The following is a 15,146-nucleotide window of genomic DNA, read 5'->3' as shown; positions in this document are numbered from 1 at the left end:
TTATTTAATTTTATTTTTTAATGCAGCCATTCAGTTCACAATCCTGGGTATGTTTACATCATGCCCTCACTTCCCCGTCCTGGCACCTCCCTCTGTAACAAACAGGACCATATCTATCAGCCTAGACTGAAGTCTCAAGCACAAGAGGCCTGACCTTGAATTACGTGTTACTTTCTCCAGAGTGCAACTTTCACAATAAAAGCTGCAACAGTCATGAAACAACTAATTATGATAAAACCCGTTGCTTTGATAGACTGTATTGATGACAGAGTGACCACATGTCCCCTCTGCTGAAGCCAAAGAGATTTTTTTCTACAATTACAGACCTTTTTCATGGAAATCATTTTTGACATGTCTTAGTAAGAAAAGCACTGGTGTAAATAATCAAATGAATGATGCTGAAGTCATTTAGCTGCTTCAGGTTCAGGGTCCTGGCATTGTGTTGGCTAACTATCCGTTGATGCCACTGTTGATGTCATATTTAACACTTTTACTGTGTTTTATTTACATTTTTGATATCTTTATATTCATAGTTTTAAGTACCAAAAACCATCTCAACATAGCTGTCCATCTGCTCTATCAGGCTTCTCTCCAGAGCCAATCAGAAGAGAGGCTCTGAGGCTCTCTTCTGATTGGCTCACCAATGTGTTGTGATCAAATGAGGATATAGCAGATTTTAGGTAAACACTCAGAGAAACCAAATCCTGCAAGGCTGGATTGCAGGTCTGGATAGGCCAGGCTTGGGGCATGGCTAAGAGTGGTTACTGCTTTGTTGTGACATCACAAGGTTCCGGAACCTGACAGCACGTTTAAAGGCTCAGTTTCTGAATACAGGCTGTGTGCATTTCTCTGTGGACTGAGGCTTTGATACTTTCACAGTATTAATATAGAACCTAGACCTGCTTTATAGTCAATAAAGACATGGACATCTACCTTTATACAATATGGGACCTTTAATCATCTATTGTGCAACTGTAACATATTAATGTATCATCACCTTATGAAGTTGAAATGGCAAACTTGTCAGCAAATGATTGTCTGAATGCACATTCTGCATTTCACTAACTCCTTAAATATATATCTGGCCTTTTAGCTGCTAAACACTTCTCCTCACTGTGTTGACCGGGTAGTTGCTACCTTTCTCTGTCTGCTCTCGACTGCTGTTTGGTTGTTCACAGATTTCATTGTTCAATGTCCTTTCAGTTGTAGTGTGAAGACAGTTTTTTGAAATCATTGCTTACAAATAGCTACTTTATTAGATGAGACAACAACAGGTGGCCTTTTTAAATATACAACATTAACATATTTCTGAAGATGAATGGCATTTTGGAGAAACATTTCAGCTTCTGATTGTTTTAACACTTCTTGCTCAGAAGTTGATGGGATCACTTTGAACGACGAGCCCCGCCTCTCTCCAACAAAACCCCCTGTACAACAGCTCAGAGATATCAAGTGCCGTTGCAGTGAGACGACCATACGCACAATGAGGAGCTTCATCTTGATATCCGCTTTACTTCTCTGCAGTAAGTACTGACATTGGATTATTCAGTATCCTCTACAATGCTGATTATCAGTACATTATTCAAGATGCTCTGCTGCTGCGTTATCAGCTCTCTTGCTGTGTCTGCTGTTTGTTTCAGGCTGGATCTCTGTCTCAGTGTCTGAGTCTCAGACTGTGGAGGTCCAGCCTGGTGAAGAGGTCACACTGTTGTGCTCCAGCATTTCCAGATCTCCAACTCACACATTCTGGTCCAGACTTTACAACAAAACCAAAATCAGCTGCATCTCCTCCGTGTATGGGTTTCATGGCAAAACCTCATTTTGTGATGGATTTAAAAATGGCAAATATGAAATGAGAACCAACATGTCCACAATCTTCCTTATAATCAAAGAAGTGGATTTATCAGACTCTGGGCTGTATCTCTGTGGATTTTACATGGATGGACACACAATACTTAGTGCAATAGATGTAAATGTTAAAGGTAAGTTTGTCTTTCTTTTGGTGCTTATTCTGCCGATTGACCTATTTCAATAGAATGAATTTTCACCCTCATAATTTATTGATGAAAATAAATTTAAAATGACGTGATTCTCATATTTCATATTTCAAAGGCAATGATGAACCTGATGATGACATCAAAGTGAAAAGTAAGATTCTTCTAAATATTTCTTCCATTGACTGTTGATGTAAAACATCTGGATGGTTTCATGTCACTTCTTTAATGTTACTCAGTGAGGGAGCAAACTGTTGGATGTTTCTTGTAGAAGAGCCTGATGGAATAACACAGCTGATGGTTGTGATCCTGGGTGGTGTGACCGTAGTCCTCATCATGGTCGTCATTGGTCTGGCTGTTAAATACAGGAAACTTCAGACAGGTACTTTTGGCAGCTAATGAATCTATATTTGCTTTTCTTTGCTTAAATTTGTATCCATGTGATGGACTAATCCAAACTTCCTTTGTTAAAAATGCAAGTAACAGTAACGTCAAAGGACAATGATGCTGAACTGATGAGTTGACCAGGCATTCGTTTGTCATTTAGCTCATAATGAAGAACGCAATCCACAAAAGGAAAATCCAGGCTCTGATGATCTGAACTATGCAGCGCTGAGTTTCCATCCAAAGGGCAAAAGGAGCAGAAGGCCTGCATCAGAGAGAGAGCTGGAGCCAAATGTTGTGTACGCTGCCACCAGATAGACTCAGGAAACATCTGGAACAGCAGCTCAGAGAGGAGATGATGCTTCATCATTTTGTTTAACTTGTGCATTAGAAAAGTTACATCCCTTTGTCCTAAAATTCATTTTTGTAATAAAGATCTTACTTTAAGCCAAACTGCAATAATTTGGTTGTGCAGAGTTTTTTCTTCTATTGTCTTCTCTCTGACACACTGAGTCTTGCTCACGATTGGTGTGCGATGGAGGAGGAGCCGGTAAAGACACTGACGGTTGACCACAGTCTTTGATATTGAGAGCTAGATTAAGATCTGCAGCAGTGGAGGAGCGAGTGAGGGTCACATCACATGATTGACAGGAAGAGACAGCACAGTGTGGTCTGAGCACAACTTGCATGCAATAGCCGGCATGCATAAGCATCAGTGCCCTGCTTTTTATTTTCCATTGCGGTGACAAAGACAGATTTCACAGCACACAGGAAGGCAGGCCTTAAGCTCTCTGCATCATAACCACACACAAGAAACGTTTTTTGGGTTTCTAATTCATCAAAAATATACAAACAGGATTTTTTTTTAAATTTCCACATGTATCTTCTCAAATTCAATATCTACTTCTGTTTAACCATGGCTGTGCATTTGCAAAACCACAAGTGTGCAACAGGGAAACTACAATTGTACATTTTCTAGTTTAACTGCACTACAAAAGTAATTAGAACTGTTACTGTTACTGCTTTTTCCATGTTGTATAGTGTGAAGACTTGAGAGACTCAGCTGTCAAGTTAGGTTAAACAAATTTAGACACAACGCTCGAGTGCTCAGACCACACTGTGCTGTCTTGGACAAAAACATGACGTGCACCTCACAACTCCTCCCTCCCTGCAGACTCTTCTTGAGTAGAGGCCCACTCTGTTGTCAGTGTTACACACAAAACTAACACAGCATTCATTGCTTCATATCAGATTGTATCAACTAAGGTTCAACTATCGTTGGCTTTTTTTTTAACCTCAGTTCTGAAACCACACTCAGCTTTTTCTTTCCAACAAGTGATGTGTACCTCACTCCTCCCTCCTTACAGAGATGTCAGTGTCCTACTCTGGTTCATACAAGACAAACAATCAACAATCGTACAATCAAAGACAAACTAAATAAAAAGCTAGAAAAAGATGCATTTGAGAAAGTGACCTTAATTCCTCTCATACCCAGTTTATTACTGGATATTTGCTGTAGCTGTAGCAGGAAACCTTAGACTGACCTTTAAGGTAAAGCTTGAAGCTTTGACAAAATTTTGGCCACAATCTCCCTGCCCACCCAAAAACGTTTGAGATCTTGAACAAAAAACCCCTATGCCGACGGGGAATCTACTGCTTAAACTAGTCTTCACTTTGTGGCTCTCTTTGGACTATTATCTATTGCCATGTTTTATTTCTTGTCCGAAGTATCTCCTTTGACCTGCTGTTTGTGTTTTTGACCATAATGTTAATTCATCACAACATGGCTGCCAGGACAGAGAAACTGTTGTTACTGGTCTAGCCAGGATACCAGTTACTGTTTTTCACCTGTCATTTCTGTACTATAAATTAATTCAGCGAACAGCATTAGAAACCTGATAGACGAGAGTGTGACCTGAAACTATGGCTGGGTATGTTAATGTTGTCGTGTACAGATGTTTGTGTAGCTTGTGAAGGAAAAGTAGTCAGATCAGTTTGAGTAAAGTAGAGATGTATATACAACTTATAAAAGTAGCTTCACCCTTGGTCTTTGAAAACAGCAGAGCATTTGATGTTTGTGGTCATGGCTGAAGTCTTCCTGTGGTGGACTTTGTTTTTGACTCATACAATGTGTCACCACAGGCTGCTGGTTTATTCCACTGTCATTTATTTTCTTCACAGGTACAGAGGCTGATATCATTTAGTCAAGAACAACAGCTCACACCACACAGCGCTGCCACTGTCGCAGGAGAGATGTGTATCTCACTCTACCGTCCCTCCCCCCTCAGACCATTTCATTCTCCCTATAAGACAGTTTGATAGTCATCAGTGTCCTTTCTGACTCCTCCTCCATCACACATCAAGCGTGTTCTCTCAGACAAGAGGCAGAAAACTTATGAACAACACAGACTTTTGACCGAGACACAGAAAGAAACAAGAGCAACAACACAGCCTGATACAGAAAAATTCAAAGTTTATTTCTGACTCACAACACACACTCAAAAACACCACAGCAAGTGAATATTACAAAGCTCCAGCTCCTCTCTGAGCTGCTGTTCCAGAGGTTTCCTGAGTCTATCTGGTGGCAGCGTACACAACATTCGGCTCCAGCTCTCTCTCTGATGCAGGTCTCCGGTTTCTTTTTGGTTTGGCCTGGAAACTTAGAGCTGCGTAGTTCAGGTCCTCTGAGCCCAGATTCTGTAAATCAAACTGTTGAGTGTCATGTACTGTATGACACACACTGGAACTGCATTTGCCAAAAATCAATAAAACAACACAGCCAAGCAACAAGGAGAGTAATAAGACAACAAAAGTTCAGTTCAAAGTCAAACAGACATTGTTTTATCACATGTTCAGTCGACACAGACTGAACTTGTGCACATGAGACAGCTAAGACCACACTGTGCTGTCTTGGACAAAAACATGACGTGCACCTCACAACTCCTCCCTCCCTGCAGACTCTTCTTGAGTAGAGGCCCACTCTGTTGTCAGTGTTACACACAAAACTAACACAGCATTCATTGCTTCATATCAGATTGTATCAACTAAGGTTCAACTATAGTTGGCTTTTTTTTAACCTCAGTTCTGAAACCACACTCAGCTTTTTCTTTCCAACAAGTGATGTGTACCTCACTCCTCCCTCCTTACAGAGACGTCAGTGTCCTACTCTGGCTCGTCCTCCATCAAACCTTGAACTTTATTATTTTTCCTCTTCAGATTACAGTCAAAGACAAACTAAATAAAAAGCTAGAAAAAGATGCATTTGAGAAAGTGACGTTAATTCCTCTCATACCCAGTTTATTACTGGATATTTGCTATAGCTGTAGCAGGAAACCTTAGACTGACCTTTAAGGTAAAGCTTGAAGCAGACTACACAAAATTAAAATATTATATATATATATATATATATATATATATATATATATATATATATATATATATATATATATATATATATATATATATATATATATAATTTTGGCCACAATCTCCCTGCCCACCCAAAAACTTTTGAGATCTTGAACAAAAAACCCCCATACTGATGTAGAATCTACTGCTTAAACTAGTCTTCACTTTGTGGCTCTCTTTGGACTATTATCTATTGCCATGTTTTATTTCTTGTCCGAAGTATCTCCTTTGACCTGCTGTTTGTGTTTTTGACCACAATGTTAATTCATCACAGCATGGCTGCCAGGACAGAGAAACTGTTGGTGCTGGTCTAGCCAGGATACCAGTTACTGTTTTTCACCTGTCATTTCTGTACTATAAATTAATTCAGCGAACAGCATTAGAAACCTGATAGACGAGAGTGTGACCTGAAACTATGGCTGGGTATGTTAATGTTGTCGTGTACAGATGTTTGTGTAGCTTGTGAAGGAAAAGTAGTCAGATCAGTTTGAGTAAAGTAGAGATGTATATACAACTTATAAAAGTAGCCTCACCCTTGGTCTTTGAAAACAGCAGAGCATTAGATGTTTGTGGTCATGGCTGAAGTCTTCCTGTGGTGGACTTTGTTTTTGACTCATACAATGTGTCACCACAGGCTGCTGGTTTATTCCACTGTCATTTATTTTCTTCACAGGTAGAACAACAGCTCACACCACACAGCGCTGCCACTGTCGCAGGAGAGATGTGTATCTCACTCCACCGTCCCTCCCCCCCACAGACCGTTTAACTCTCCCTGTGGGTAAATCTGACAGCCATCAGTGGCTCCTCCTCATCAAACATAAAACATGTCCTCTCAGATGAAGATCGGATGCAGGCAATAAGAGAGACAGAGACTCTGACCATGAGCAAAACAAGCCAACTTTTAATTTATATAAGTACAAGAAAATCTTTATGCCACCACCCACAAAAACAGACTAAATAGCAGATACAAATGACAATACATGAATAATAATCAAGGTTACAGTTTCAGCAGTGGTGTGCCATTAAGACTAGCAAGGCAAGCAGAACTTGACCAGTTAAAACTAGAAGCATTATCAATCAGTTAGAACTATATGGAAGTGAAAGCAATATCTCTCTTTTCATCATCAGCATTCTGTAGCATAAAGGATCTGGTTTTGCCTGTTTGTATTCATCTTGTAATTTACTGCCCTGTTATCACTACAGCCTCTGGAAGCTAGGTTTACTTCCAGTACAAATGAATCATCCTAATACTTCTTCAGCCAGGAAGGAGTGCAGAAAGGTGAAGATGTGCAGGCAGAGAGTGGCAAGATGCAGGAGAGAGGTTTTCAGCACAGGAAAGACAGGCAGCACAAAATCATGAGACAGGAGAGGCCCTGAATTTAAGAGAGATGTAAAACTAATAGTTAAACTAACTAATATAAACGGTGTGTCTTAGTCTGGTCCATCTATCTGGCGGCATTATAGATAACATGAGTTTCCACTTGTCTCTCTGATGCAGGTCTCCTGTTTCTGATTGTTTTTGAGAGGAGCCTCAGAGCTGCAGAGTTCAGGTCATCAGAGCCCAGATTCTGTAAAACAGTATTTAGAGTCATGTACTGTATAACACACACACTGTTTTCAGAAACTAGCACAAAATCTATAAGGTTTACTAGAGGAAAACAAATATGTCAGAGCATCTAAGCATTTAGTGTTTCAGTCTTTTAAGTTGATGTCCATGCTGAAAAAACAGCACGTATGATTTTGCTTCATCATAGTTTAACAAAGGTTATTTTAAAAAAAGATGCTTCACCTTATTTCTTTGAGGATGTAGTTCTTCATTTGAAGCGAAATCATAAAAAAGTCAAAAAAGTCTGATTGGTTAGTCACTGAGCAGATACATTGTTGTGGACTTCACAACTTCATATAACGTACAACAAGATGTGTAACAAATAATGCATCAGTTGTACCTGTCTGAAGTTTAACAGCCAGAACAATGACGACTATAGTGAGGAAAACAGTCAGACCACCCAGGATCACACTCATCAGAGTTGTCATTCCATCAGATGTTTCTACTATAAAATAATAGATTAGCTCTGGTGGCTTTAGACATGGGTAACATTGAAATGACATGCCCTGTGGTAACAGAGAGAAGGCATTTACCTTTAGAGACAAAATCCTCTTCATCATCAAATTCAGTATTAACTGCAAAAAACACAGATTCTTTTTTTTTTTTTTTTTTTAACATTTATTAGTTTTTACTTTGTTTTTTGTGCTGTTTTCACTCCACTGTGGCATTATGAGATACAGTTTACTGTAAATATGATAAGAAAATGACATGTCTGAAAGAGGTTAAACTTAAACACAATCTTACCTTGAACATCTACATGTATTATGTCAGAAATGACTGTGTGTTTGCCTATGTAAAATCCACAGAAATACAGTCCAGAGTCTGAGAAATCCACTCGCTTGATTTTAAGAAAGACAGTGGTGACGTTGGAGCTCATTTCAAATCTATTTTGAAATCCATCACAGAAGGAAGGTTCACCGTCAGCCTTGTACATAGCAGAGATACAGCTGACTGTGGTTCTGTTGACCAGTCTGAACCAGTCGGTCTGAGTTGGATGTTTGGAAATGTTGGAGCACAGCAGTGTGACTTCTTTACCAGACTGGACCTCTACAGTCTGAGACTGAGACACTGAGACAGAGATCCAGCCTGAAACAAACAGCAGACACAACATGAGATTTATCTCTGAGTGTTTAATGTAACAGTTAGTGTAATGAGGAAACAGCAACAATTAATTCAGCTCTAATTAGTTAATTTAGATTTTAGTGGGTTACTGGCTACATCACATGTTGCTCAGAATAATGACTTCATGATAAAGTACTTACTGATGCAGCAGAGAAATAAAGCTGTTACCAAGGTGAAGCTCCTCATTGTGCGTTTAATCGTGTCACTGCAAAGATCATTTGAACCACTGAGCTCATATAAAGAGGGTTCCAGGGGCGGAGCGTCTTTTGTTTTTCATCTTGCCCGTCATATTTAACAGCCAATGTAATTCTATATCTTTGCATATGCTAAGCTCTGCAATAAAATAAACTATGAAAAAATAGTGTCATAATCTTACGACACCATAACCTTTCTGTGTCAGATGCAGAGACAGAAGTTCGCACAAAGAACTGAAGAATCATAAGGATCAACTGCTCTGTGACTCCTGCAGTTTTATACAAATATTCTCACGTTATCCATAACAGCCTCGTATGACATCTGAAACATGCGAAGAAAACAAACCAAGGACCCTTTAGCAGCATATTTCCATGGCATTCTATACTTTCTATGGATACATTTTTTGGGTTCATTCTAATGGTGTTGAGTGGGGCTAATGTCATCTGTCCTCCAATCACATACCAAGGACCAGCTCCCATATAATAATGTTATAAATGGATTCATTCACTCTTCATCTTTGAGAATGTCATCTTAAACACATATTTCTGTCTCAGTCGCCGCCTCTTTAAAAGCTCCTCTCCAGACATGTTTGAAACTATGTCGAAATCCTCTGCTATGATTAATATTTTGTTTAACATGGTTTTCCACACATAAAAAGTGAAAAAAATAGTTGGAAAACTCTGGCTGGTAGCATATCTATGCTTTCTTCCTCAATGAGAAATTCTGGATCAGGCCTCATGCCTCACCCACCACCACTGCTTGTGCTAGGTTGACAGGTGGAAGAGCAGAGAGTATCAAGATTGTTAGAGGAGGAAACATCAGCCACATGGTTGAGCCTCAGTCAGATCCACACTCAGATGAGGAGTCATCAGAATGGTTAGCAAAGTTAGCATGTTTACTTTGTTTATGTTGTTTGTTAGCTTGTAACTGGCAGTGACTGACACAGTGTTAGTGGTTGTACTAATGCAAACTCTGGCTCTCTGCACAGACTAAGTTTCAGGTTTATTTTTTCCAGGAAGTTGACTGGACTGATTCCTTAGGTTATATGACATATGAATCCCAGGCTGTCAGAATCAGTTTTTTATGTGACATGTGTGATTGGTTCAGTGCAGTTCCAAGATGAAAATATGCTGTCAAGGTGTTGACTGCTTATTTCACTCATATGTCTTGTATAAAAAACACCATATGGACATGTTAACAAGATTAAATGTGATTAAGTCTTTACAATTATTTTTCCATTGACATGAGAAGCAGATGCAGAAACTTGCAGTCACATGACCCTGTTTCATGTAGCAACACATTAACAAACAGACAGGGAGGTTAACTTTCATAGTTTTCAGTGGGATGTCTCCACAGCTGATCATCGGACTTGATAGTTGAGAGTCTAACCTGAGACCAGGACAGAGTATATTCAAAATGGAGAGCTGTGTTCTGTGGCAGAAATGAAGATGTTACTTAAGATCCCTGTATTTATTATTGAAGGCAGATGTTGATGTAGTGTGTGAAGGTTTGTCCTGAACAACAGGTTACTTTTCACTGCTTCCTTTTATACTTTCCTTCGAAGCTTTGTCTTTTGAGGCCTCATGATTTTCACCTCATATGTGCTCAGACCACACTGTGCTGTCTCTTCCTGTGAACCATGTGATGTGTTTCTCATTCACTCCTCCCCCCTCAGACCATTTCACCCTCCCTATAAGACAGTTTGATAGTCATCAGTGTCCTTTCTGACTCCTCCTCCATCACACATCAAGCGTACTCTTTTTCCTCTCAGACAAGAGGTAGAAAACTTACAAACAACACAGACTTTGACCGAGACACAGAAAGAAACAAGAGCAACAACACAGTCTGATACAGAAAAATTCAAAGTTTATTTCCAACTCACAACACACACTCAAAAACACAACAGCAAGTGAATATTACAAAGCTCCAGCTCCTCTCTGAGCTGCTGTTCCAGAGGTTTCCTGAGTCTATCTGGTGGCAGCGTACACAACATTCGGCTCCAGCTCTCTCTCTGATGCAGGTCGGCGGTTTCTTTTTGGTTTGGCCTGGAAACTTAGAGCTGCGTAGTTCAGGTCCTCTGAGCCCAGATTCTGTAAATCAAACTGTTGAGTGTCATGTACTGTATAACACACACTGGAACTGCATTTGCCAAAAATCAATAAAACAACACAGCCAAGCAACAGGGAGAGTAATAAGACAACAAAAGTTCAGTTCAAAGTCAAACAGACATTGTTTTATCACATGTTCAGTCGACACAGACTGAACTTGTGCACATGAGACAGCTAAGACCACACTGTGCTGTCTTGGACAAAAACATGACGTGCACCTCACAACTCCTCCCTCCCTGCAGACTCTTCTTGAGTAGAGGCCCACTCTGTTGTCAGTGTTACACACAAAACTAACACAGCATTCATTGCTTCATATCAGATTGTATCAACTAAGGTTCAACTATAGTTGGCTTTTTTTTAACCTCAGTTCTGAAACCACACTCAGCTTTTTCTTTCCAACAAGTGATGTGTACCTCACTCCTCCCTCCTTACAGAGACGTCAGTGTCCTACTCTGGCTCGTCCTCCATCAAACCTTGAACTTTATTATTTTTCCTCTTCAGATTACAGTCAAAGACAAACTAAATAAAAAGCTAGAAAAAGATGCATTTGAGAAAGTGACGTTAATTCCTCTCATACCCAGTTTATTACTGGATATTTGCTATAGCTGTAGCAGGAAACCTTAGACTGACCTTTAAGGTAAAGCTTGAAGCAGACTACACAAAATTAAAATATTATATATATATATATATATATATACATATATAATTTTGGCCACAATCTCCCTGCCCACCCAAAAACGTTTGAGATCTTGAACAAAAAACCCCTATGCCGACGGGGAATCTACTGCTTAAACTAGTCTTCACTTTGTGGCTCTCTTTGGACTATTATCTATTGCCATGTTTTATTTCTTGTCCGAAGTATCTCCTTTGACCTGCTGTTTGTGTTTTTGACCACAATGTTAATTCATCACAGCATGGCTGCCAGGACAGAGAAACTGTTGGTGCTGGTCTAGCCAGGATACCAGTTACTGTTTTTCACCTGTCATTTCTGTACTATAAATTAATTCAGCGAACAGCATTAGAAACCTGATAGACGAGAGTGTGACCTGAAACTATGGCTGGGTATGTTAATGTTGTCGTGTACAGATGTTTGTGTAGCTTGTGAAGGAAAAGTAGTCAGATCAGTTTGTGTAAAGTAGAGATGTATAAACAACTTATAAAAGTAGCTTCACCCTTGGTCTTTGAAAACAGCAGATCATTTGATGTTTGTGGTCATGGCTGAAGTCTTCCTGTGGTGGACTTTGTTTTTGACTCATACAATGTGTCACCACAGGCTGCTGGTTTATTCCACTCTCATTTATTTTCTTCACAGGTACAGAGGCTGATATCATTTAGTCAAGAACAACAGCTCACACCACACTGCGCTGCCACTGTCGCTGGAGAGATGTGTATCTCACTCTACCGTCCCTCCCCCCCACAGACCGTGTGACTCTCCCTGTGGGTAAATCTGACAGCCATCAGTGGCTCCTCCTCATCAAACATAAAACATGTCCTCTCAGATGAAGATCAGACTAAATAGCAGATACAAATGACAATACATGAATAATAATCAAGGTTGCAGTTTCAGCAGTGGTGTGCCATTAAGACTAGCAAGGCAAGCAGAACTTGACCAGTTAAAACTAAAATCATTATCAATCAGTTAGAACTATATGGAAGTGAAAGTAATATCTCTCTTTTCATCATTAGCATTCTGTAGCATGAAGGGTCTGGTTTTGCCTGTTTGTATTTATCTTGTAATTTACTGCCCTGTTATCACTAAAGCAGGCTGTTGTCTCTGGAAGCTAGGTTTACTTCCAGTACAAATGAATCATCCTAATATTTCTTCAGCCAGGAAGGAGTGCAGAAAGGTGAAGATGTCCAGGCAGAGAGCGGCAAGATGCAGGAGAGAGACTTTCAGCACAGGAAAGACAGGCAGCACAAAATCATGAGACAGGAGAGGCCCTGAATTTAAGAGACATTTAAAACTAATAGTTAAACTAACTCATATAAAAGGTGTGTTTTAGTCTGGTTCCTTTTTTTTAGTAAACATCTATCTGGCGGCATTATAGATAACATGAGTTTCCACTTCTCTCTGTGATGCAGGTCTCCTGTTTCTGATTGTCTTTGAGAGGAGCCTCAGAGCTGCAGAGTTCAGGTCATCAGAGCCCAGATTCTGTAAAACAGTATTTAGAGTCACGTACTGTATAACACACACACTGTTTTCAGAAACTAGCTCACTATCTATAAGGTTTACTAGAGGAAAACAAATATGTCAGAACATCTAAGCATTTAGTGTTTCAGTCTTTTAAGTTGATGTCCATGCTGAAACACAGAACATACGATTTTGCTTCATCATAGTTTAACAAAGGTTATTTTAAAAAAACGATGCTTCACCTTGTTTCTTTGAGGATGTAGTTCTTCATTTGAAGCTAAATCATAAAAAAGTCAAAAAAGTCTGATTAGTTAGTCACTGAGCAGATACATTGTTGTGGACTTCACAACTTCATATAACGTACAACAAGATGTGTAACAAATAATGCATCAGTTGTACCTGTCTGAAGTTTAACAGCCAGAACAATGACGACTATAGTGAGGAAAACAGTCAGACCACCCAGGATCACACTCATCAGGTTTGTCATTCCATCAGATGTTTCTACTATAAAATAATAGATTAGCTCTGGTGGCTTTAGGCATGGGGAACATTGAAATGACATGCCCTGTGGTAACAGAGAGAAGGCATTTACCTTTAGAGACAAAATCCTCTTCATCATCAAATTCAGTATTAACTGCAAAAAACACAGATTCAGTTTTTTGACATCTATTAGTTTTTACTTGGTTTTGTTGCTGTTTTCCCTCTACTTTGATTTTGAGATACAGTTTACTGTACATATGATAAGAAAATGACATGTCTGAAAGAGTTTGGACTTGAATACAATCTTACCTTGAACATTTAAATGTGTTGTGTCAGAAATGACTGTGTGTTTGTCTATGTAAAATCCACAGAAATACAGTCCAGAGTCTGAGAAATCCACTTGCTTGATTTTAAGAAAGACAGTGGTGACGTTGGAGCTCATTTCAAATCTATTTTGAAATGCATCACAGAAGGAAGCTTTGTCATCAGACCCATATATAGAGGAGACACAGCTGACTTTGGTTCTGTTGACCAGTCTGAACCAGTCGGTCTGAGTTGGATAACTGGAAATGTTGGAGCACTGCAGTGTGACTTCTTCACCAGGCTGGACCTCCACAGTCTGAGACTGAGACACTGAGACAGAGATCCAGCCTGAAACAAACAGCAGACACAACAAGAGATTTATCTCTGAGTGTTAAATGTAACAATTACTGTAATTAGACAACAGCGTAAATTAATCCAGCTCTAATCAGTTAATTTAGATTTCAGTGGGTCACTGGTTACATCACTTGCTGCTCAGAATAATGAGTTCATGATAAAGTACTTACTGATGCAGCAGAGAAATAAAGCTGTTACCAAGGTGAAGCTCCTCATTGTGCGTTTAATCGTGTCACTGCAAAGATCATTTGAACCACCGAGCTCATACAAAGAGGGTTACAGGGGCGGGGTGTCTTTTGTTTTTCATCTTGCCCATCACATTTACCAGCCAATGCAATGCAATATCTTTGCATATGCTAAGCTCTGCAATAAAGTAAACTATGAAAAAAGAGTGTCATAATCTTACGACACCATAACCTTTCACACAAAGAATCATAAGGATCAACTGCTCAGTGACTCCTGCAGTTTTATACAAATATTCTCACGTAATCCATAACAGCCTCGTATGACATCTGAAACATGCGAAGAAAACAAACCAAGGGAACTTTAGCAGCATATTTCCATGACTTTCTGTGCTTTCTGTTGACACATTTTTTGGGTTCATTCTAATGGTGTTGAGTGGGGCTGATGTCATCTGTACTCTGATCATAAACCAAAGACCAGCTCCCATATAATAATGTTATAAATGGATTCATTCCCCTTTTACCCTCGAGGAATGTCATCTTAAAGACATATTTCTTTCTCAATCTCCGCCTCTTTTAAAGCTCCTCTCCAGACATGTTTGAAACTATGTCGAAATCCTCTGCTATGATTAATATTTTGTTTAACATGGTTTTCCACACATAAAAAGTGAAAAAAATGTTGGAAAACTCTGGCTGGTAGCATATCTATGCTTTCTTCCTCAATGAGAAATTCTGGATCAGGCCTCATGCCTCACCCACCACCACTGCTTGTGCTAGGTTGACAGGTGGAAGAGCAGAGAGTATCAAGATTGTTAGAGGAGGAAACATCAGCCACATGGTTGAGCCTCAGTCAGATCCAGACTCAGATGAGGAGTCATC

At 39.6% G+C, this 15,146-nt stretch overlaps 2 protein-coding genes and 1 pseudogene across 2 annotated transcripts; 1 reads left to right on the top strand and 2 right to left on the bottom strand.

The window, feature by feature from the left end:
• LOC139622216 (piggyBac transposable element-derived protein 4-like) overlaps nucleotides 1-15,146 on the bottom strand; it is a 176,731-nt pseudogene that overhangs the window by 51,190 nt on the left and 110,395 nt on the right.
• On the top strand, nucleotides 877-4,024 carry LOC139621437 (uncharacterized). Its single transcript, XM_071477948.1, has 5 exons — nucleotides 877-1,523; nucleotides 1,641-1,982; nucleotides 2,113-2,148; nucleotides 2,266-2,376; nucleotides 2,542-4,024. The coding sequence occupies exons 1-5, from the start codon at nucleotides 1,319-1,321 to the stop codon at nucleotides 2,694-2,696; spliced, it is 849 nt and encodes a 282-aa protein (XP_071334049.1). The 5' UTR covers nucleotides 877-1,318; the 3' UTR covers nucleotides 2,697-4,024.
• Nucleotides 12,099-14,738, bottom strand: LOC139621443 (uncharacterized). The gene is made up of 6 exons (XM_071477962.1): nucleotides 14,256-14,738; nucleotides 13,738-14,079; nucleotides 13,541-13,582; nucleotides 13,348-13,452; nucleotides 13,191-13,225; nucleotides 12,099-12,969 (listed from the first exon to the last, which is right to left on the bottom strand). The coding sequence occupies exons 1-6, from the start codon at nucleotides 14,299-14,301 to the stop codon at nucleotides 12,847-12,849; spliced, it is 693 nt and encodes a 230-aa protein (XP_071334063.1). The 5' UTR covers nucleotides 14,302-14,738; the 3' UTR covers nucleotides 12,099-12,846.

This window comes from Trachinotus anak, unplaced genomic scaffold (assembly GCF_046630095.1).
Source record: "Trachinotus anak isolate AG129_WGS33_773 ecotype Australia unplaced genomic scaffold, CSIRO_AGI_Tana_v1 ptg000005l, whole genome shotgun sequence".
Classification (NCBI taxonomy): domain Eukaryota; kingdom Metazoa; phylum Chordata; class Actinopteri; order Carangiformes; family Carangidae; genus Trachinotus; species Trachinotus anak.
The sequence above is the reverse complement of the archived record's forward strand: the minus strand, read 5'-3'. Positions and strand labels throughout refer to the sequence as shown.

Excerpts from the sequence above, each read along its gene's own strand:
- LOC139621437 (XM_071477948.1), top strand. The coding sequence starts at position 1,319 with ATGGCATTTTGGAGAAACATTTCAGCTTCTGATTGTTTTAACACTTCT. Across the intron at positions 1,524-1,640 it reads ATCCGCTTTACTTCTCTGCA|GCTGGATCTCTGTCTCAGTG; the intron begins GTAAGTACTGAC and ends TGTTTGTTTCAG. Across the intron at positions 2,149-2,265 it reads TGATGACATCAAAGTGAAAA|AAGAGCCTGATGGAATAACA; the intron begins GTAAGATTCTTC and ends TGTTTCTTGTAG.
- LOC139621443 (XM_071477962.1), bottom strand. The coding sequence starts at position 14,301 with ATGAGGAGCTTCACCTTGGTAACAGCTTTATTTCTCTGCTGCATCA. Across the intron at positions 13,453-13,540 it reads AGAGGATTTTGTCTCTAAAG|TAGAAACATCTGATGGAATG; the intron begins GTAAATGCCTTC and ends ATTATTTTATAG. Across the intron at positions 13,226-13,347 it reads GGCTGTTAAACTTCAGACAG|CTTCAAATGAAGAACTACAT; the intron begins GTACAACTGATG and ends TTTATGATTTAG.